The sequence below is a fragment of the Zootoca vivipara genome, chromosome 5, assembly GCF_965207765.1.
Source record: "Zootoca vivipara chromosome 5, rZooViv2.hap1.1, whole genome shotgun sequence".
NCBI lineage: Eukaryota > Metazoa > Chordata > Lepidosauria > Squamata > Lacertidae > Zootoca > Zootoca vivipara.
Window position 1 is genome coordinate 6,415,657 of NC_142588.1, and position 23,023 is coordinate 6,438,679.

A 23,023-nucleotide genomic window follows, 5' to 3' on the forward strand; every position below is an offset into this window, starting at 1 on the left:
CCCAATCTATTTGACAAATTCCCACCCACCCTACAAATAGAGTAGAGAATTTGGGGGGAGTTGTTTTCACTTAGCCCTAGTAAGAAGCAGATCTTTCTGCAAGTGAATGTGTGTCCCTTAGGGCTTGTCCACACTTTCATTTTGCTCTGCTTCCAGGCACAGCTCCACACTTTGAAGCTCCGAGTAATCTCTTTCTTTCTTTCTTTCTTTCTTTCTTTCTTTCTTTCTTTCTTTCTTTCTTTCTTTCTTTCTGCCCTGGAGCTTTTCCCATGAAAACCTTCTCTTTAAAGCTGGAGTGCGACAAAGGGCAATTCTGGTTTTCCTTGGATTGCTGTTTGCTCCAGTTGAGCTTTAAAGAGGGGGTTTTCATGGAGACTAGTCTGCAGGTGGGAAAGAACACTCAGAAATGGAGCTTTACGGCATGGCCTGTGCCTGAAAAGCGATGAGGAAAGGTCAGCCCAGAGAGGGATGCATACACAAATATGGCATAAATGAAAGAGCTTGGAAAAACTGGCTATGTTGATTATGACAGGCATATACTTAAAATACATTCACATACATGGGACAGGGGGTGGCGCTGTGGTCTAAACCACTGAGCCTCTTGGGCTTGCCAATCACCAGTTCAAATCCCCATTGCTCTGTCTCAGCTCCTGTCAACCTAGCAGTTCAAAAGGCATGCCAGTGCAAGTAGATAAATAGGTACCACTGTGGTGGGAAGGTAAACAGTGTTTCCGTGTGCTCTGGTTTCTGTCATGGTGTCCCATTGCACCAGAAGCATTTTAGTCATGCTGGCCACATGACCCAGAAAGCTGTCTGTGGACATACACCAGCTCCCTTGGCCAGAAGCAAGATGAGCACCCCACCCCATAGTTACCATTGACTGGACTTAACCATCCAGGGTTCCTTTACCTTTTACCTTTTTTTTTACTTCAAATAATTTGGATAAGTGCTCTATATGAAGCTGCATAGTATTGCTCTAGCTCAGAGTTGACTGGAAGCAGCTATAACTATAGAAGAGTGTGGGATATCCAGGCTCGTATAACCAACATGCTTAACTCTAATTAATGCATAAGGGGTTAAGACCATAGAGCAAGCTGTCCTGCCAGGCTAGGTCACCCCCCCCCTTACCCCCTTACCTTGGGAGGAAGGGTTACCAAACTCTTGGTTCTCCCAGTCCACCATGTGAACCCTACCAGCAAGGAGGTCTAAACTGGATGTTCCAAGCTTAGACTGCATGGTTTAAGTAAGCCATTTGTATATTTCTACACAAATAATTTTAAAACTCTCACTACTTTGGAACGTACTGCCTGTCTTTTCTGAGTGCTGTGCGAAAAAGCACATGTATCTGAGCTTTGAAGAGTTTGTGAGAGGTTTTAACTTACCAAACATGTGGCATTTTTCTGTGTTGAGGGAAGTGGGAAGCAACTTGTGTTTCAAAGGTCTAACAGCCTATATTCCTACAATGTATTTTGCTTCATATTTTGTGATTTCAAATCTCTGCTAGGGTTCTCTCACCAAAGAGCAGTTGTCCCAAACCTGGATCTTAATTATCCAAGGAATTATCTGTGGGGATTACACGAGGAAATTGTGCTGGCATGTGTGGGAATGACTGAGATCTGGTGCTGGCAAGCCACACCGATCTTCAAGAGTGTGGGCATTAGCGCGGCAAAACGGCTAATGTCAGAATGGGAAACACGTGAAGAAGGACAGGTCAGAGGCTCAGGTCAGCAGGGCAACAGGTCACAACAGAGCTAGAAGGATCTAGGAGGATCTGGATGGAACTGGATGAATCAGGACAAACCAGATGGGTCAAGCCAAGGAGGACAACACAATGGGAACTAGGAGGGGGTGTTTACAGAGTGACATGTGCTTGGAGCATGGACAGAGGGCATGGCAAAACAACACGTGGGCTATGGAGGATGTCTTAGGGAGTGACCGGTTGTGACGTTACAGGAAACATCACCTTGTATGGGACTGCACTGCAGTAATTGGCTAGGAGTTACACTGTCATTGTAATGATTAACTGTCACCCTGAGCTTTCAATAAAAGGAAGTGCTCGAGCTCTGCTCTTGGTCGCCTTCCCATTGAGTTCAACCTGCCTCGAGTCGTGTCGTCTTTGCCCCTACAACAATTATCATTTTAATTTTACCTAGCATTTTTCACCAAAATGCAAACAAACAAACAAACAAACAAAAACAATAAAGACCCTGCTGGATCAGGCCAGTGGCTTATTTAGTTGCCATTATTAGACCAATGCTGGAGACTGGAGTGGATTGAACCTTAGTTTGCCCTATAGCAGGTTCATTGCAGGAAAGGGATCTGCATCAGGGACTTCCTGGTTCATAAGAGTCACTCAGCCAATATGCAACACCGACTTTTAAACTGAATGTTCTTCTTATACCATGACGAGCGGGAAATCTTTGCTTCTGCTAAACTCTTACCTGCCATGACAGATGCAAATGGCTGTTGAGGATCAAAAGGACATTTCAGTCTGCCAGACTCCAAGTTGTGAGTATCAAATCTGAATGCCACATCCTGCATATAAAAGATAGGTTCATTAGTGCAGGAGCAGTCTGATTTCTAACGTAAAAGCCCATATAGGAAATGGCAAATTTTCTTTGCAGTTTTCTATACCTGCCTAATATTGCCCTTTCATGTGCAGATTTATGTTCTTGTCTCTGAAAAGCAAAGCATTAAACTGGTGACGCTGTATATCTTACAAGTCAGCCTAGTTTGGGCAAGGGGAGAGCTCTGCCAAGCTGTGTAGCAATGGGATGCTCAGCAATAACTCTGCTCGTTCACAGTACAAGGTTCACACCCTGCTCAATGGAAAAGGAAGGCATAGCGTAACAGGACAAAACCACTTCTGCATCCCCACGGAGGCGGTGTTGTGGGCTGGCCCCGAGCGAACTCTCACGATGGGGGCTGAGAGCTCAGCCCCCTCGTGAGGTGGGAGTTCCCGCCTCCGTCAGATCCGGGCCGCCCAATAGGGTCGGCCGGGAGGCGGGGCTTCGTGTCTTTTAAACAAGCCGGAGGCGGGAACTCAGCCTTTCCTGCCCCGGCTCCCAACCTGATCAGATCACCCGCCCACCCACCCTTTACGCTAGGCAGGTTGGGCCGACGCTGCTATGGACTTCGATTGGTCGCCTTGGTTGGCCGGGGGGCCTGGTAGGACTTTTTCCACTTGGGGCTAGCCAAGCTGGTTTTCTCGCCTACCTCATAGCAATTCGTCACAACTTGGTTTTGAGGTTAGGCATTGGAAATTTGCATAAAAGAAGAAGGGGGGTAGGTTGCGTCATCCTCTGCCCAGAAATTGGAGAATTAATTCCATTAAAGGGATTCCAGGGGCGGTAGCTTTGTCCTGGGCCAGCGGAGGTCAGGGCCTTATGGCACCTCCCAACGGTGGCAACAGGAGGTGTTCCAGTAGATGTACATCACTGGGCTCCTTTCTGATGGTTAATTTCTCCGGGACTGTAACACACGGGTTACAGTCGGATATAGCCGGTTAGGTTCCAATGCCTAAGCCAATACCGCTCATCATTCGTAACCAATAAAGTTGTGGCCTTTTCGCCCACTTAAATTTATTCATTGTGTCTCGTGTCTTATTTCACGTGGAGGGAGGGGCATTGCCACACAACTCACATAAAAGCTTCCTCCCAACTTTGCAGCTGAACTGACAATCTGGTCTTGCACTTGCCACCCCCTTCAACTCAGCTGCCTGACTACTACTCTTGCCTCTGCAGTGAGGGAAAGGGAAGGAGGTATCCCACCAGTCACAGAAGTGAAAGGACCACCCATTCCTCCATTTGCAGCAGGCTGGAGTAAGGTGAGCCCGATCTTCTCACTTTGTGCTGGGATCCAAGGAAGGGAAGGAGAGAAGGGCACCACCTCTTCATGGACCCATGCAAAACAACAGGGCATTCTCTACAGCTGTCTCTGGCTGGAGAAGGTGGTAGCTGCTACAGGAGAAGGAACGGCAGTCTCTGGAGAATGGAGGTGTTGGTGCTTAGGAAGAAGACTTGACACCTGAGCTCAGAGTTCATATCTTCCAGTTCAGTTGTGAACTGCGGCTGCTCCTCTTCTTCACGACCCTCTTCACCTGAACGGTGCTAAGAGACTGCTTTGATGTAGCAGTGGTCTTAGATTCAAACCGCATCAGGTAGAAAGCAAGTTGTCCAAACCCTCAGCTGTCAAACACATACATTAGTTTTAACGTACAGTGCTGGCAAACCTTCCTGTACGTCAGTATGCACAAACACGCATTCACAAGTTGGGTCAATGGGACATTAGAGGGCAGCAGTCACTACTGGACTGGCCAGAGTTGGGAGGATCCTGATGGAACCGGTTGGAGCAGGTTAGAACAAACCTGAAGGGTCAGACCCAGGTGAGGAGAAAGACAATGAGAAAATGGCAGAGTTGTGGAAAAACACCAAGGATCATGAGTTAGAGAGGAGGGGGATGTTTGAGGAGTGGGCAGGTGACAGAGGCATGGTCGTGGTAAACGTGAGGAACAAGGACTTCCCTTATGGTGGGTTTTTGGGGTGTTGGCAGGATGTGACCTATGCAAGAAGACCACCTCTTTGGGACTTGACCAATTGTCATTGGATGAAGGATGTACCTCTAGTTAATAATTGTTACTTCTGAAAATTTACAATAAAAGGGGGGTGCCTGCTTTCGTTCTGGGCGACCTTCCGGATACACATTCTGTCTCCCACTGTGTTTTTTATGTGCGCTCCCCGCACTTTGAAAGACTAACATGCTATAATGAAAGACTAACAGGATAATGAACAGAAGAAAGTCTGATTAAAAATGTGTGGGATTACTGGTGAATAATAACACAACCTTGCAAGGCCAAAACCTGAAGGGTTTGGGATGTCCTGGAGGGCAAGGCAGCTGGTGACAATAGCAAAATGGAACTGCCATGTTCCGAAGAAGTATACCTGTTAAGATCAGCTGCAGGGAAGGAACAGCCAGGGATACCGGCACTCTTCCTACCCACTTTGTAAGCTCCCCAGGGGCTAGAACTCTAGTCTGATTCAGCTGGGTAGGTCTCACATCTGTATGTTTTATGATAACCAAAGGCACGGCCATCTTGCTTCCACGAAATTAGATTTGGCATCAACTACAGTGGCAGAAGGCCTAGATTTTTTTAATCTCCTTGTGCTGAACTCTCTGACCCTTTCGGAGAGAGCCTTGCATAGTTTAAAACCAGGTTGTAAGCCATCTGATCACCAGCCAGACATTTATCTTTCAACAGAATGGCCCAAGACGGCAGGTACCTGGCAGGTCTCAAAGGCTGGCCAGCAGGCATGAAAAGCTCATTAGAGGAAGGAAGAACATCTTGAGATTTTTGCTTCCACAACAGGAGATTAGAGGCTCGATTCGCAACAAATCGCAAGTGTGTTGTTTGATAATTACAAAGATTAGTATAATGGTCATCTGGCCCTTTGAAGCTACACAATTAGATGGAAATAACTTGGCACCACAGCACAGATTGGCTTTCGTATAGAGGAAGCCTACACTCAGCTATGAGGCCCTTGCAAGATAAATTCCTTCTCTCCCACTTTCAGCCTCTTTTATTTTTGTCTCGATGGGGTGCTGACTATGCGTCTCAGAGTCCTTCCCACCATCAGGCAGCCTGCCTTTATTTATTTATTTACACACTAAAAGCTTTCAGAATCTGCCCTTCAGCTAAAGGTCCCGAGGCGGAGGACCGTAAACATTCAAAATTAAGCATTAGCAGCATGATGTGAAAGCAGAAACAAAATACAACACCGTTTTCATTAAATGTGCAATCAATCTCAAAAAACAAAAACCGCACAGTGGCGGAGAACTCTCAGTCCCCAGCACACCTAACGGAGGCATGATACGCCTTGCCATTCCTTTACTTAATATTATCACTGCTCAGTTTCTGTAGCATCCATGTATAACATACTTTGGAATGCTCATTCCATGTATCCTCTAACATGCTATGGGCCACATTCAACTAAAGAGTTGTGCCAGTGGCAGCTAGTTCAATGAGCGCCGAAAGTGCAGCGAGACTCCCTTCCCCTATGGAACGATCGACCCAAGACTGGCCTTGGAGAGAGATCCAGAGAGAAACATGTTTTAGCAGGGACTTGGACTAGAGTTGCCAACATCCAAATCCAGCTCTCTAGCCTTTAAATGGGCCTAGTGTGCTTCCTTTCTCTGGCTACCATTCCCTGCTGGGGAAGGTCATGCAAGGCATCTGGGTTCAACGGGCCCATTGCACCATTAATCACCTGGAAAAGCCAGCCTGTGTAGAATGATATTAATCACCTTGTTTGAGCGCAGAGGTTTGCTAACGTGCAATATGCACACATCAAAAATGTGAGAACATGAGTTCTTACCCGACTGGCAAAAACTTAACATTGCCCCATTGTTTGTATAAAGGGCTGTCAGATCATTTTTTATATTGCCATAGACTGTATTTTCAAGGGAATGATGGATGCGAGGGAAAGCTAGAGCCATTCCTTGTCATGCACCATTTGGGAGTGGATTAAATTACCTCTTTGTGTGTTCCAAGCTCTATGTAGCCACAGACCGGGTGGAAAGCTCCCGTACCGCAGACATAAACATGGGTCCTGTTGTAAGGCTGTAGGACTCTGATGAAGTTGGCACATTCTGTCTATTGTGGGAAGAAGGGCAGAAATGATTCATCATCATTAGCTATGCAATATTCCATTCCATTCCATTGCCAGGCCAATATACTGCATGATGCCGAGGAAGGTTTGAAACAGCTTGGAGAAACGTCTGGCGGAAAGCCGGCAAACGGGGCTTATTGTTTTTAAACTAAACATTGCATAACACCCAGCTTTCACACCAAACCATAGTTAAGGAAGCTGGACTGTGGCTTGGCATCTGAATTGACAAACCATGATTTGTTTTGGGGAAGTATACCAGAATCACAAATCATCGTCCGAAGTGGGTTTGCAAACCGTAGTTTGAGCTAAATATAGTCTGGTGGGACATCCAAAACCAATAAATCACTGCACTACTTGATGGAAGCAGTGGATTTACAGAGATGAAGTAGGAAGAGAAAGCCGATGAACAGCTCAGAACAGTTGTTTGACCACTGCACATCTAAAAGCTCAAACCGTGGAACCATGGATTGGGTTCTAAATTTTTAATCCCCGTGCTGGCTCTAGGGTTCAGGAAAAAGAGATGCTGCCTTGTTCCAAGTCAGACCATTAGCATTGTCTACGCTTACAGCATTTCAGACAAAGGATATTCCCAGCCCTACCTAGAGATAATGGGGACGGAGGTTGAGACCTCTTCCCCTGAGCAACAGCCCTTCCCTTGGGCAACTGGAGTTTATTTATAACCTAGTCCATCTCCTTTGATCTCAGGGCAGGGCACATAATTCCCATAAAGCATACTTAATTATCTATAATGTCATCATTATCTACAAGAAATGTCCTCAGTGGGTCCCCCTCCCTGAGTAGTGGGTCCATCTCCTCCCCGCTGAGGTCCCCACTGGCCATTCACAGGTCCTCTCTCTCTCTCTCTCTCTCTCTCTCTCTCTCCCCCCCCCCAGTCCTCACAACCACCCAGAAGCAAGTAGAAACTGCTGCTCTGGTGCCTCACTCTTGCCCAGGGCCGTCTTAAGCCCATCCAGCGCCCTGGCGCTAGGTCCCTCCAGCGCCCCCCTCCAGAGCCTCTCCAAGGGCCCGGGAGTGCCAAGCGGACCGCGGCAGCAGCGGGAGGCCACCTCCGAGGACTCCGCGCTGCGCCTCCTCGTTTCCCCAGCACTGGGTTCCGCTCAGTCAAGCTTCTCCACCAGCACGCGCACCGCGGGGCCAGCAAGAGCTGCTTGGGCGCTGTGCGCGCGCTGGTGGCAAAGCTCAACTGAGCGGAACCCAGCGCTGGGGAAATGAGAAGGAGGCGCAACGCGGAGTCCTCGGAGAAGGAGCACAGTCCTGGCCATATCGCCGGAACCCTGCGCTCACTTGGCGCCCTTCCAGCGCCCTCCAGCGCCGTGGTTCTCCGTGCCACTAGCCTCTATGGCTAGGACGGGCCTGCTCTTCCACAGCTTGCAACCTCAGAGAAGATAAGTAAGCAGGCAGAGATATCAAGGAGGCTCTGGGGATCAACAGTGTGCCCCACCCCAAAGGAGGTGGTCCTCAGCAACGAAGCCTCCCATTGACTCTAGCCCAATGGTTTGAAATAATGTCCAAACTAAGCTACTGGGGAAGAAAATGGTCTGGTTTCGACAGGTGGGGAGAAATAGAGAAATTAAGAACAGTTGTGTCCAGAGGACTGTGGGGCTTTAGCTCAGCACGGTGTTTGTTTGACATTCAGGAGATCCATTGTTCAATTCTCATTTTCTTTATTGAAGCAACTCAGGCAAGAGCAGGTTTATTTGCCCACGACATCTGACTGTTAGAGACCAAAGCACTGGGCTAGAGGGACCAATGGTCTCTTGTATAAGCCAGCATCATGGGTTGGTAAAAACAACAACACTGCCATCAACTAATTACTGTAATATTAATGCACAAGTCTGCTTTTGTTAATATGCTGTGCTCAAGCTGTGCTCTGCACGTTCCTAGCAGAAACTGGCTTTTTCAACAGGCGTAAATGAAAATGGAGTAAATCCACATAATTTACAACTCTCACCGACTTCAAAGGGCTCATGCTGAATGATGGAAACCTACAAGCTCTGTTCTGTAATGAATACTCCCCCTTCAATAGGGAGCATTGCCACAGTTCCACTTCAGTATGCCTTGTTGTGATGGATCAGAGCATCTACTATGAAATATGCATTTAAAAAAGAGAATGGAAGGAAACCCTGCCTTACCAAGGCTTGACTCTTGTGCATCAATCACTCTGTATCAGTTGGCCTCACTTTCTTAACATCCCATCACACTTGAATATGACTAAGGAACTAGAGACATCACCTTGCCAACAAAGGTCTGTATAGTTAAAGCTATGGTTTTCCCAGTAGTGATGTATGGAAGTGAGAGCTGGACCATAAAGAAGGCTGATCGCCAAAGAATTGATGCTTTTGAATTATGGTGCTGGAGGAGATTCTTGAGAGTCCCATGGAATGCAAGAAGATCAAACCTATCCATTCTGAAGGAAATCAGCCCTGAGTGCTCACTGGAAGGACAGATCGTGAAACTGAGGCTCCAATACTTTGGCCACCTCATGAGAAGAGAAGACTCCCTGGAAAAGACCCTGATGTTGGGAAAGATGGAGGGCACTAGGAGAAGGGGACGACAGAGGACGAGATGGTTGGACAGTGTTCTCGAAGCTACCAAAATGAGTCTGACCAAACTGCGAGAGGCAGTGCAAGACAGGAGTGCCTGGTGTCCATGGGGTCACGAAGAGTCGGACACGACTAAACAACTAAACAACAACAACAACAACAACAAGGAACTAGAGCTGAGCTAAGGTTTGGGTTCCCCCCCTCCTGTCTTTATCAAAAAATAGTAATTGAAGGAGGCAGTGGGGCAAAAGGGAGGATGAAAAAAAAAACATTTTTGGAGTGAGGTATGGATACAGGGGATGCAGGTGGCGCTGTGGGTTAAACCATAGAGTCTAGGGCTTGCTGAACAGAAGGTCGGCAGTTCGAAACCCTGCAACGGGGTGAGCTCCCTTTGCTCAGTCCCAGCTCCTGCCAACCTAGCAGTTTGAAAGCACGTCAAAGTGCAAGTAGATAAATAGGTACCTATGAAATTTACGGCATGTACTGTGCTGAAAGAGAACTTAATGAAAATGATGTATAGATGGTATTTGACTCCGGTAAAATTAGCGAAAATGTATCATAAAGGTGATAACAAATGCTGGAAATGTAAAGAGGAAGTTGGCTCATTCTATCATATGTGGTGGACATGCCCTAAGATAAAAGGCTTCTGGGAAATGATTTACAATGAAATGAAAAAGATATATAAAAATACATTTTTGAAAAAACCAGAGGCCTTTCTACTTGGAATAGTGGGGGAAGAAATTCCCAAAAAAGACGTTAACTTATTTATGTATGCCACCACAGCAGCGAGGATTCTAATTGCTAAATATTGGAAAAAAGAGGAATTGCCCTCTTTACAGGAATGGCAAATGAAAATGTTGGACTTTATGGAACTGGCAGAGTTGACAGGAAGACTCCGAGATCAAGCAGGTGAAAGAATGGAGGAAGATTGGAGAAAATTTAAAATATATTTAGGGAATTATTTTTGAAAGTTGAAAGTTTGAACATCTAGGGAAGTACAGAAATTAAGGCAATAGGGAGAAAAGAGGAGATTATAATGTAGAAAAAAAGATATACAAATATAAAGATGAGATTAAGAGGAATTGAAGAGATTATAGTATGATGAAAAGTAAAAATGATGAAATAGAAACTGCTATTAGATATATTTAAAATGAAAATCAGATAGTGGGGAGTTGGGGAAGCCAAAAAGATAATGATTCAAAAGGTTGATTAAAGATGATATGTTTTTGTTTTTGTTTGTATTGATGTATTTGTATTTTTTGTATTTTTGTATTTTTCTGTTGTTTTTTTTTGTTTTTGTATTATTATGGGTGTTTTCGATGTTTTGTTGAATAAGCTAAAATGTTTAATAAAAAATATTTTTTTTTAAAAAAAAAGATAAATAGGTACCGCTCCAAGTGGGAAGGTAAACGGCGTTTCCGTGTGCTGCTCTGGTTCGCCAGAAGCGGCTTAGTCATGCTGGCCACATGACCTGGAAGCTGTATACCGGCTCCCTCAGCCAATAATGCAAGATGAGCGCCGCAACCCCAGAGTTGGTCACAACTGGACCTAATGGTCACGGGTCCCTTTACCTTTATGGATACATACATCTATAGATCACAGAGGGTGATAAACAATTGGTGACCTTTTACTTGATTCCTTTTTTAGAATGATCATCTATGCCAGGCAAAGGCACACTCCGGCTCCAGATGTTTGGGACTACAATTCCCATCATCCTTGACCACTGGTCCTGTTAGCTAGGAATGATGGGAATTGTAGTCCCAAACATCTGGAGGGCCAGAGTTTGCCTATGGCTGATCTATGCTGCTACTTTCACCAACAATTCAACTGGTGACCCACTGGGTCGCCCATCTTCTCGATGCATCTCTATTTGAAGGTCAGGGCATTAGGATGTAGCAATGCTCCACAGGGAGTGTTGGCATTAAAGACGGTGACCCTTATGGAAGTGAGAGCTGGACCATAAAGAAGACTGATCGCTGAAAAATTGATGCTTTTGAATTATGGTGCTGGAGGAGACTTTTGAGAGTCCCATGGACTACAAGAAGATCAGATCTATCCATTCTGAAGGAAATCAGCCCTGAGTGCTCACTGGAAGGACAGATCTTGAAGTTGAGGCTCCAATACTTTGGCCACCTCATGAGAAGAGAAGACTCCCTGTAGAAGACCCTGATGTTGGGAAAGATGGAGGGCACAAGGAGAAGGGGACGACAGAGGACGAGATGGTTGGACAGTGTTCTCGAAGCTACAAACATGAGTTTGACCAAACTGCAGGAGGCAGTGGAAGACAGGAGTGCCTGGCGTGCTCTGGTCCATGGGGTCACAAAGAGTCAGACACGACTAAACGACTAAACAACAACAACTGCAGCCGAAACCAACAAACAGATTTTAAACAGTGTCCACACAACTGAAAGCAGTTTCCATCTGCATGTATTGTACTTACCTGTGCATCTTTCCCAGCTAGTTTGCATAAATCCACCTTGTCCTTTGTTGCTGGCCAATATATCTGAAATCAATTCAAAACAGTTGTTTTAGTATCGGAAGATTTCACAATTTATATAGGTGAGGGTTTTTTTGTGTGTGTTTTTATTATTATTGTTTTGTTTTTGTTTTGTGTTTTGTTTTTTGCTTATCTGCATTCCTGTTCTTCCTTCAAGGATCTCAAAGAAAGATTGGGGCAAAAAATTCACTTCCAGACCTCCCTCCTTGCAGGCACTGATCTCTACGCAGATAGGCATTCACATTAAGCCAAGCAGATACTCTTTCACCCACTTTCCAACTGGCCTTGTAGCAAGGGCTATCTTAAGCATATGTGGTGCCAGAGTGCAAAAAAATCTGACCGGTGCCCCCCCCCCCAGTTGCCCAGAGTTGTCAACCTTTATTGGGGGGGGCAGCATGCTTTGGGCCGGCTGTCAAGCAGCGTGATCTCTCCACGGCCCTATGCCAATTCCAGGCACGCAGGAGGGCGGAGCCGCCTGCCTGCCTCAGGGCCTCACTGGCTCGCTCGCCCCTGAACTTGCGTCGCAGAGCCGCCCGCAGCAGAAGAACCTGCCGCAGCACTCCAACCGATGGGTGGGCTCTTTCCCGGACTCCAATTCTCAGGCCCCGGACTCTCGGCCTGCCGCCCCTGAGAGCCCAGTGCCCGGGTGCTCCGCACCCCTAACACCTATTGTTAAGACGGCCCTGCTTGTAACTCATGCAAAGCAGCAAGCTGGATGTGACCCATTCTTCCTGTTCTTCTCAGGGTCCTGTCCCACAAGGTGCTCACAAATGCAGCTGACTTCAGGAAGCTCTTTTTATTTGCCTATCAGAATTTATCACGCTTCAAGTGGTACATGTTTGAGGAACCCTCAGCGAACATGAACAGGGTCCTTCATTCTTATCCTCACAATCCCCACCCTACCCCCAATGCAGGTGAAACAAAATATCTTGTTCGAGGCAGCACAGTGTGTCTGTTCTTGAAATCTAATTCCAGTAATTTTCCATAAGCCATATTTGGAGGAAAATACAAATTACACTGACCTCACCTCTCTAGCTCACTGCTGGGGTGGTGTTAATGCTTCAAAATCTCTTATTAAGAATTTCTTTACAATGCTCAGATCAGAAACAGGCCTTTCCAAATGTCAAAACATATAAGAGCATTCTTTAGCTTGATTCTTTAAATAGCAGTGCAGTGATAACTGATTATTCAGTAGGATAATGTCCATTGGTATTGGCTAATGTCCAGTATCATGGGAATCATCCATTAGTATTCTCCCAGGATGACCACTTGGAAGAACATCTAAACTGACTACTTAGAGAAACCTAATCTATGCCAAATAAACAATTAATCTCCATTTTTTTACAGCAATCTCTCATAATGGAGTCTTATAAATCGTGTCCTCCATCATGGAGGGCATGTGTTCTGGTGAGATCACCATAAACTGCCTCCCTGTTGTTGGGCGGGACCATTTGGATAGCCATAACTCCCCATTGGTTGCCCCTCGGTTGCTGGGGTAGAAATTTGGCCTGTTGGGTCGTCTACTGGCTACTGAGGGGCTATTTCAGCAGCTCCACATTGCTGGGAGCTTTCTCTTTCCTGCGACGTGCATCGGATCACCCGCCTTCCCTTTATTTAGGGCTGCTCTGTTGGCCTTGCTGTGCTTGTCTAGGGGGTCATCTGTTTTGGAGGAGGCGCCCGGTAGGAATTTTGCCATTTGGGTGATTGGCTGTTGGCACTTGGTTTTTGCCTACCATGTAGCAAATCGTCACAACTTTGTAAGGTTGGCGGTTAGGCATTGGGTCAATGTTTTGCGGAGGGGACGTGGTTGGCTGTGCCTGCCCCTCCATCGCTGCTGCTAGGGAATTCCATTAAAGAAACCCAGGGGCTCGCCTTGCTTTTGTCCGAACCCTGTCAAGGGGCTAGGGCCACGCCAGAGCCCCTGGGAGCATCTGGGGTGAGCTGTGAGATGGAAGCCAGCTTCTCGCTCCCCCAGGATGCTTTCCCTTACTGACTTCTGGTGGTGCCCAGTGTCAGTCCTGTTCCTGCCACCGTGCAGGTTCAGGTAGTCTGGAACCGATGCCTAAGCAACCACCCACATGCTGGAATCAATAAAGTTGTGGCCAAAATTATTGCCAAAACCCTTAACCAAAATTCTGTGTCTATTGTGTCTTTAATTTTGGGGGTGGATTTGGGGGTCTTCACACGCAACTGCTTTAAACCATCAACTGAAACTAGAAGTACATTAACAGTGTAATCAGAAATGGGATTCAGAGGGGGGGGAGGCATCAAATCTACGACCACATATATTTGAAAGAGGTCTCCATGTGTGTTCGGAGTGGGGAGGTCTTTTAACTTCTTATCACTCTAGCTTCAGGCTGCTGTAGTAAAGGGGCCAAGAATTATGCCTCTTAGGAGAGGTGCAGGGTTTGGATCCCAAAGAGCCTAAACTGCTCCCACCCTGCCCCCAAATGCCCCATTTCAGAGTTTTCTGCTTGCTACCAGTGATGGAAAAACCAGCAGCAGTAGCTTTCTGTCTGCCTTGGGCAAATCCCAAGGGACATGGGTGGTGCTGTGGTCTAAACCACAGAGCCTAGGGCTTGCCGATTGGAAGGTCGGTGGTTCGAATCCCCGCGACGGGATGAGCTCCTGTTGCTTGGGCCCAGCTCCTGCCCACCTAGCAGTTTGAAAGCACATCAAGTGCAACTGGATATATAGGTACCGCTCTGGTAGGAAGGTAAATGGTGTTTCCATGCGCTGCTCTGGTTCGCCAGAAGCGGCTTAGTCATGCCAGCCACATGACCCGGAAAAACTGTCTGGGGACAAACGCCGGCTCCCTCGGCCAGTAAAGCGAGATGAGCATCGCAACCCCAGAGTCGTCTGCGACTGGACTTAATGGTCAGGGGTCCCTTTACCTTTACCTTTTTAAACTACTAGGACTTTACATAATCCCTGGTAAATTGTTTGCATGAAGAAAATTTTAGAGATTGTTCTTCTGAAAAACTCTTGAGAAACACTTCCTTGCCAGCACAGCTCCGAAGAAGTTACACAATATTCTTGTTTAAAGCACAATTTCCTGTCCCCAAACAAATGTTTCCGACCCACAATGCTCCAAAGAGCAATAGTTAGTGATGTATCCTCTCTCTGTCTGTGTCAGGTGGGAGGCAAAAACAGCTGATGCCCAAGAGGGTTCTGGGGAAAGGTCTCCTCTTTTTATCTCTTTGGCCAGATGTGGCTGAGGCTCCCAGAACACACAGAGCCTGAGCATTGGCAGCTAGTCAAAAGTTTGTTGCTCCTTGATAGCACACTCATTACAGCAGACGTCATGGGCGGATCCCGCAAACAGTTCCACAGCAATAATTAGAACGCCTCCTATCCTTGCTTAGCCTCCTGAGCAGTGCAGTGTCTCGTTCAACTATCTCAAGATAAATATTTCAAATGCTCTTAGATAATTATTATTATTTTCACATGATACTTAAGAAATATCATAACCATGCTCCACTGTGTCATTGTGGTAATGTCATTAACTTTGTGGAGCAATTTTGTGGGTAAGCTAGAAGCTACGCAGCCCACGATATGGATAGGGGGTAACCACCTCAGGCACGGACCATACTTGTCCTTTTTAAATTGTTCTTAAAAGCACAGCATTTCAATATTGTACAATAAATGATCTTGGTTTAGACACCGGGTTGGTCAACACTTTTCGGGGCAAACCCTCTAATGGCCTTTATGAGCGTGCCTATTTCCAATAGAAACAGAAGACTCTGTATAATTTAGATTTATTTGCAGAGACTTAAACAATAAAAACAGGCTTATTTGTTCAGCAGACCCAATTCCCACTTCAGATCACAGGGTCCATCTTAAATATCCTATGGCTGCGTTTCCAAGTCATTTAACACTCATATCATTTGCAGGAAGGCATTTAATATTCCAATTTACTGCTTTGGTCCCCAGAGGCTACCTGTAACGGGACGTATTTTGTCAGATGACTCTGAATTCCGAGGCACACAAAGGACACGCTTGAAGCCCACACAGCTCCCCGTGTGTGCGGAGGAAAGCCTGGAGCAAGGCCGGGTGGCATGTAGCCAAGGCAAACCGCGCTCAGTCTAAACACAGCGCAGCACAAACACCACATTCTGACACTTATTTGCTACTGGGGAGTACCTTTCAAGCGCTGAAGCCTTTCAAGTGAGTTTGATATACACCAAGCCCAGCAGGAATGGTACATGTATCGTGACCAGGGGTGCAACTACAAAGGGCAATTAAAGAGGAAGGCGGACAGGCAGAGATTCCTTTGAGACCATCCTTCCAAAAGCCAGACCTATAAATCCGCCCCAGGGGACTTTAAATAGGTAGGGTGGCTGCCAAAAAACTGGAGCACCCACAGATCCCTCAGGGATCGCTAGAGAGGCAAAGGAGCTCAGAGTAGCAGTTTACCTTTTATAGTAATTAAAATATGCTGCTCTGTACCGATAGCCCATAATGATAAGCCTCGGAGAGAAGCTTATCAGAAGCAGGCAGGCTCTTCTGCAAAACTGTAAACAGAACCTGCAATTTATCCCTGCGCGTCACTAACCACAGCCAAGGGAGACCAGGGGCTACCAAAGCTGATCGCAGGATATGCTCCTATGTTTGTTTACTCACTCGAAAAAGTGGCAAGCGCTTGTGTGTTCAGACCCAGAGACCTGCCCCCTAAATAAAAACACATTTGACTCAAATTGTAGTTTGTTTTGGGGCAGAATTTAGGCCACAACTTTATTGATTGCAGAAAGTGAGTAGTTGCATCGGTAGCGCTGACCCAGAGCTCTATCGTAGGTCAGCCAAGGGTGAACACCTGAGGTAGGTAGAAAGCCTGGGTGCAGGCTATGTCCATTCCCCCAGATGCTGCCCTGGACTCAAGCACAGGCACAATCCCCTCTCAGGGGTTGACCAAACCAAGTTGAGTCCCTAGATTCCTTTAACGGAATACGCTTCACATAGGGATCGGCACAGCTCCGCATCCCTATCCACCTTGAACCAGTGCCTATCCACAACTTTACAATTTTGATGATTTGCTACGTGGCAGGGGAAACCCAAATGGCAACAGCAAATTAGCCAAGTGAGGAAAATTCCTGCCATTCCCCTGTCCCAACAGCAGACGACACACGATTGCATAGCAAGGTCAGTCACAAAATGCCCTAAATATAGGGAGAGGTGGGCGGGTGTTCCGATGCACGCACCAAAAGAGGAAGCTCTGGGTCATGTGCATGGGTTTATATAGGTCCCTCAATCTGTTTGGACCTACCAATCGGGTGTTGTGGCTGTCCAATATACCCACCCACAACAGGAGGGTCAGTCTCCAGGTCCCACCGCAACACGTGCCCTCTTTTAGGGAAGACACGCTTTGTGAAGAAGGAGAAGCCACAGGAATGAAATTAGTGTTCCTCTTTGGCAGCTTTAACATGAAATGCAGAGCATCGTTCTGACAACATTTACAGTGTGCCAAATGTTTTGCTATAGAGACTGTGGTTCAAATCTCACCTCTGCCATGAGCTAGAGGTTCAACTGGGTACAGCGCTGCTTCTGAAAACATCGGCTGTGCACCTTCTTTTGTGACACCAATTCCCAGCCCTGCAAACACTGCAGTTGGTGAAGTGGATTGAGGATTGAGGAACTATAAGCAGGACGACCTCCTGTCCCATGTTTTGTACTGCTAGATGCCATAGGGCAGTGATGGCCAAACCTGGCCCTCCAGCTGTTTTGGGACTACAATTCCCATCATCCCTGACCACTGACCCTGTTAGCTAGGTATGATGGGAGTTGTAGTTTCAAAACAGCTGGAGGGCCAAGTTTGGCCATCACTGCTATAGGGCAAGAGAGGCCCCCAGATATTGTAGGATTCCAGCTCCCACCATCCCTGGCAAGATCTGGAGGGCCACAAAGGATGGGAATTGTAGCCCTGCTGCACTTCCCAGGATTCTTTCGGGGAAGTCATATGCTCTGAATATGTAATGAATATGCGGTGTGGATCTGCCCAATAACTGCTACGCTATTTAGTTTCAGCCTTAACTAGAGATGCTGACTTCTCTGTCTCTGCTAAGCCACAATATAGAGATAATAATGCTGATGGTGCTGGAGGAGACTCTTGAGAGTCCCATGGACTGCAAGAAGATCAAACCTATCCATTCTTAAGGAAATCAACCCTGAGTGCTCCCTGGAAGGACAGATCCTGAAGCTGAGGCTCCAATACTTTGGCCACCTCATGAGAAGAGAAGACTCCCTGGAAAAGACCCTGATGTTGGGAAAGATGGAGGGCACAAGGAGAAGGGGACGACAGAGGACGAGATGGTTGGACAGGGTTCTCGAAGCTACGAACATGAGTCTGACCAAACTGCGGGAGGCAGTGGAAGACAGGAGTGCCTGGCGTGCTCTGGTCCATGGGGTCACGAAGAGTCGGACACGACTAAACAACTAAAGAAAAACAACAACAACCTTACAGGATCATTGTGAAAATACTGAGACAGTTTGTACTCTCATTTCACTCACTCTAAAAGTGCAAGGCTAAGCAAGAACAAAGAGGCACATAAACAAACTGCACTGGCTTGGATGGTCAACAGCTTCAGCCACGGGAAAACTAGGCTGCCTGTAGATTAATTTATTGGAAGTCCAACCTTAGTGCGTGATTTAAATGCTCTTTCCCTCCTCCCATCAAATAACTTAACATTCATTGTCTGGGATATCCATCAATACATGAACCAATGTGCTTTTGAATTCTTATGCTTGTGGAAAAAGTAGAAATCTATGACACACGGACATAAAAAAATACTTTAATTACATCAAAATATATAATTATAGTCTCAGTTATTGCAACGTATTATATTCAAATCAAAAGTTTTCTCACGCAAGCATCTGGTTCCCATACTGCACGGTTTCAGGCTGTTGACAGCTAAGTAAGGAGATTGCCATCACTACAGATACCCATGAGTTCAGTTTTCTGTTAGGCATTGTGTCTCATCAGAGCATTACGGCTTTTGTACGTATGGAACATTATTCAAGCTTCTAAGATTAAGGCTGCAATGATATGCATGGGAGAAAATCCTAATGCTCTCAATGGGACATACCTCTGAGTAGACATGCATACGATTGTGCTACAAGGCTGTGATCCTATACACACTTAAGCACCATTAAATGGACTTCATCAATTGCTGATTGGCTGGGATAATCTATGTGGTCAATCTAAGAAGCATTGCCTTCACTCTAAATGCCTTCAGTGATGTCTGCATGTAGATAAATATGAATGTTCCTTATGTGATTAATCGTGTCCTCCTCACAGGGGGAAACGTGTTGCGGTGAGATCAACGTGACTAACCCAAGGTTGTGGGTGGGGTCGTTTGGATAGCCACAACGCCCGATTGGTGGTCCCTCGTTGCTGGGTTCAATTTGGCCAATGAGAAAGAAGGCAAACGGTTCAAGGGATCTATTTATACCAATGCATGTGTCGTAGAGCTTCCTCTTTTCGCTTGTGCATCGGAACACTCATCCACCTCTCCCTATATTTAGGGTTTTTTCAGCAATTGACCTTGCTATGCCATTGTGTGTCATCTGTCGGTGGGACAGGGGCCCGGTAGGAATCTCCCCACTTGGCTGATTGGCTGTTGCCATTTGGGTTTCGCTTGCCATGTGGCAAATTGTCACAATTTGTAAGGTTGCAGATAGGCACTGGTTGAAGGTGGATAGGGATGTGGAGCTGTGCCGATCCTTATGTGAAGGGTATTCTTTTAAAGGAATCCAAGGACTCAAATTGGTTTGGTCAACCCCTGGTAGGGGGTTGTGCCTGTGCCCGAGTCCCGAGGAGCATTTGGGGAGTGGACAGAGTCTGCTCTCAGACTCTTGACCTTCCCCAGGTGTTTACCCTTGGCTGTCCTATGGTTCGCCCTGGGTCAGCACTACCTACCGTGGGCGTAGGGAGCTAGTTGAACCAGAGCCTATGCAACCACTCACTTATCTGCAATCAATAAAGCTGTGGCCTAAATTCTGCCAAAAACCAAAACAAAAATTTGAGTCAAATGTGTCTCTATTTATTGGGGAGGTCTCGGGATCTGAACCCGCAACTGATTTGATCACTCTATGAAGGAGGGGGGAAACTCTAATCGATTAGGAGTATTATATTGGGGATATTTGCAAATTTTGCATGTGTGCCTGTATATTAATTTTATCACAAAGTGAAAAAAACATATATCATATCACAAAATGTGTATTTAAATAGTATTTTAGCTCAATGCACGCATTTCTAACTATATTTTATTTGAAAATGTGTCTTGTGTAGGACTGCATGCAAGATACAACATCTGCATGTATTCATCTTGAAAGACAACACTTTATGTTTGCTAATTGTTTTTAAATAAGGTTTGTTTTTTTAAAGTACCTTGTAAATGCAAAAGCAGCTTTTGCTTTGTTTTTTAAAAGAGAGTCATGTGGAATCTAAAGGATACCGTAATTATGTTCCAATCTACTCATGAATCTGGGAGGTGAGACTGAGGCCACTCTGCCTTGGAACTCACAGAAATATTATTCCACAAACACCCTTAGAAGGTATTGAAACTGGGGGTTTCAATTTGGGCCAAAGCGAAGCAATGGTGCTAAGAGTATCTTTTAAATATATTCCAGCTTCTGCTCTATGAAAGGTAATGTTTCAGGAGCCTTAATTTTGATTATTGTCTGTGGGAGGTCCATCATTAAAAACTTTTGAGCTCTGGGAATAGACGATGCGGGAAACACTCCCGGGATGTGAGCATGAACACACACACATGTTGGCAATGTTTCTAAACTGTTTCTGTAAAACTCTGAGAGCCTACTGTAAAGGGTCAAACTTTTTGGCTGATGAAACCTGCACACAGGTCAGTAGGTATAATTGAGATGAGAACTTGGGCTAAGTGCAGACTGCCTTTGCTTGGACGTGGTTGTCATAACACAAGATGGAAGGAGAGATGTTGCCATTTGCTTACATTCCAGCCAGATAGGGGGCAGAAGTCCAATCGATATTTGTCATGTTATATTACTGTACAAGAGGCCATGCATGCTGACAAATCCAGTTTATTAAAAGCAAGCCACGTTAGCAGTGGGAGGGGAAGCTATTAAATCCTTGTGATGGTGCATGACAAACGATGTTCACTCTTTGTCCAACGCAAGCAGGAACAGAGCGGCTAAAAACAAACTTATCAGCTGAAACGAACACACATATATCCTCTTATAAACTGACCTTCTTTACATTTTTGTTTAAATCAACCAGGCTGAGCAGAAAAATGTGGTCCTTAGCGCCGAGAAGCAGCCGACCCCTTTCCTCATCGAGAAGCACAGTTCGGAAGTCCAGCCCCTCCGACGAGCCCAGGAACGGAACGCAGCTGTTGGAAAGCAGCAAGTCTATGAGAGAATGAAGAACATCTTTATCACCAAAAATGTATACAAACGGCTTATTGGTGTCTTCTGTAAACAGATGCACCCAACACGATCTTCACTGGTTAAGATAACAGGAGCATGCAACATTTCTTGCTATAGGACGGTGGGGTGGGCGGTAGCACACCAGAGCTTCCTCTATCTGAGGCTGCTGAGCCAAGTTCAAGGTGGTGAACAGTTTGGTACCAGTGGGCTTATGGAAAGTCCCTTCCGCCGTAGGAGGAGGGGAGATTGTGGGCACCACGAGCCCGAGCATGTGCTGGGGGGGATGGTTGCCATCCTCCCAGCCCATTGGCTGGATCCCGGACATGGCGCTCCCTTGGCGCGTCCAATCTGGACACTCCAGGGGGGCGTGGCTCGCCGATTTAAGTGAGCGTGCAGCCGGGGGTTCAGTCTTTCTTTCCTGACCCCCAGCCGCTTCGTTTTTTCCGCCCACCCTCCCTTTAGGCAGGGCTCTCCTCTTGACATTGCTGTGGACCTCGGTTGGTCGCCGTTGAGGAGGGGCCTGGTAGGAATTTCCCCACTTGGCAAATTGGCTGTGGCCTGGTGGTTTTCACCTACCTCGTAACAACTCGTCACAACTTTGGTTTTTGGCGGTAGGCATTGGATTATCTCTGAAAGGGTACAGGTGTGTGTGGGGGAGGTTGCTGCCATCACCTCCCCCAAAAGGCTGAAGGGTACTCCCTTAAGGAGTCTGGGGGCGTGGCCACGTCCAAAGCCGTGGTAGGTGAGGGCCTAAGGCACGCCCCATGGCGGTGGCCCCAGGGTGAGTTCCTAGTTGATCTGCATCGCAGGGCTCACCCAACGGTGCTTAACCCTTCACAGACTGCCAGCAGAGTGGGCTGGGGTCAGATATAGACGGTTAGATCCAATGCCTAAGCCAATACCTCTCTACATCCGTAATCAATAAAGTGGTGGCCTTTTACGCCCATTAAGCTTATGCAATGTGTCCTGTGTCTTTATTTATTCTGGGAGGGATCGGGGTATCACCACACAATTATCCTACCCCAATGTGAGCCCACTTGACATGGGTACAATTGGCACTGTTGTATCTGCCACATGATATTCGTTCCACATCTGCAATAATATCAATATATCAACATTGAAATGAGGCAGGGACTTTTGTTCTACTGTTTCTGGCTCCTGCTTAGAATTTTTTTGTTTAAACAAGCCTATCCAGACATGCAGAAGTTACATGCAGTTTTAAAATATGTTTTTAGCTTGCAGTTGATATGAATTAGTTTTTGAATTACAGGTAGGTAGCCGTGTTGGTCTGACATAGTCAAAACTAAATAAAAAAAATTCCTTCCAGTAGCACCTTAGAGACCAACTAAGTTTGTCATTGGTATGAGCTTTCGTGTGGTATCTGAAGAAGTGTGCATGCACACGAAAGCTCATACCAAAACTTAAAAGGTAAAGGGACCCCTGACCATTAGGTCCAGTCATGACCGACTTTGGGGTTGCGGCACTCATCTCGCGTTATTGGCTGAGGGAGCCGGCGTACAGCTTCCAGGTCATGTGGCCAGCATGACAAAGCCACTTCTGGCAAACCAGAGCAGCACACGGAAACGCCGTTTACCTTCCTCTGTAGTGGTACCTATTTATCTACTTGCACTTTGATGTACTTTCAAACTGCTAGGTTGGCAGGAGCTGGGACCAAGCAACAGGAGCTCACCCCGTCGAGGGGATTCAAACTGCCGACCTTCTGATCAGCAAGCCCTAGGCTCAGTGGTTTAATCCATAGCGCCACTGCGACAAACTTAGTTGGTCTCTAAGGTGCTACTGGAAGGAATTTTTATTTAGTTTTTGAATGCTTCTCAAATACCTGCTTTAACAATATTTTGTTGACAATTTTAATGTTTTCTTTTATTGTGTGTGTGTGTGTG

The 23,023-nt window shown here is 46.4% G+C and overlaps 1 protein-coding gene across 2 annotated transcripts in view; it reads right to left on the bottom strand.

Annotated features, from left to right (window-relative positions):
• The window catches only part of SEMA3D (semaphorin 3D), a 165,634-nt gene that overhangs the window by 77,663 nt on the left and 64,948 nt on the right, over positions 1 to 23,023 (bottom strand). For both annotated transcript variants that reach the window (XM_035137527.3, XM_088669983.1), the window contains 4 exons: positions 20,944 to 21,104; positions 11,670 to 11,732; positions 6,530 to 6,649; positions 2,442 to 2,535 (listed from right to left, as the gene is read on the bottom strand). In XM_035137527.3, coding sequence (XP_034993418.2) covers positions 2,442 to 2,535; positions 6,530 to 6,649; positions 11,670 to 11,732; positions 20,944 to 21,104 — 438 coding nt within the window. The remainder of the gene's footprint in view (positions 1 to 2,441; positions 2,536 to 6,529; positions 6,650 to 11,669; positions 11,733 to 20,943; positions 21,105 to 23,023) is intronic.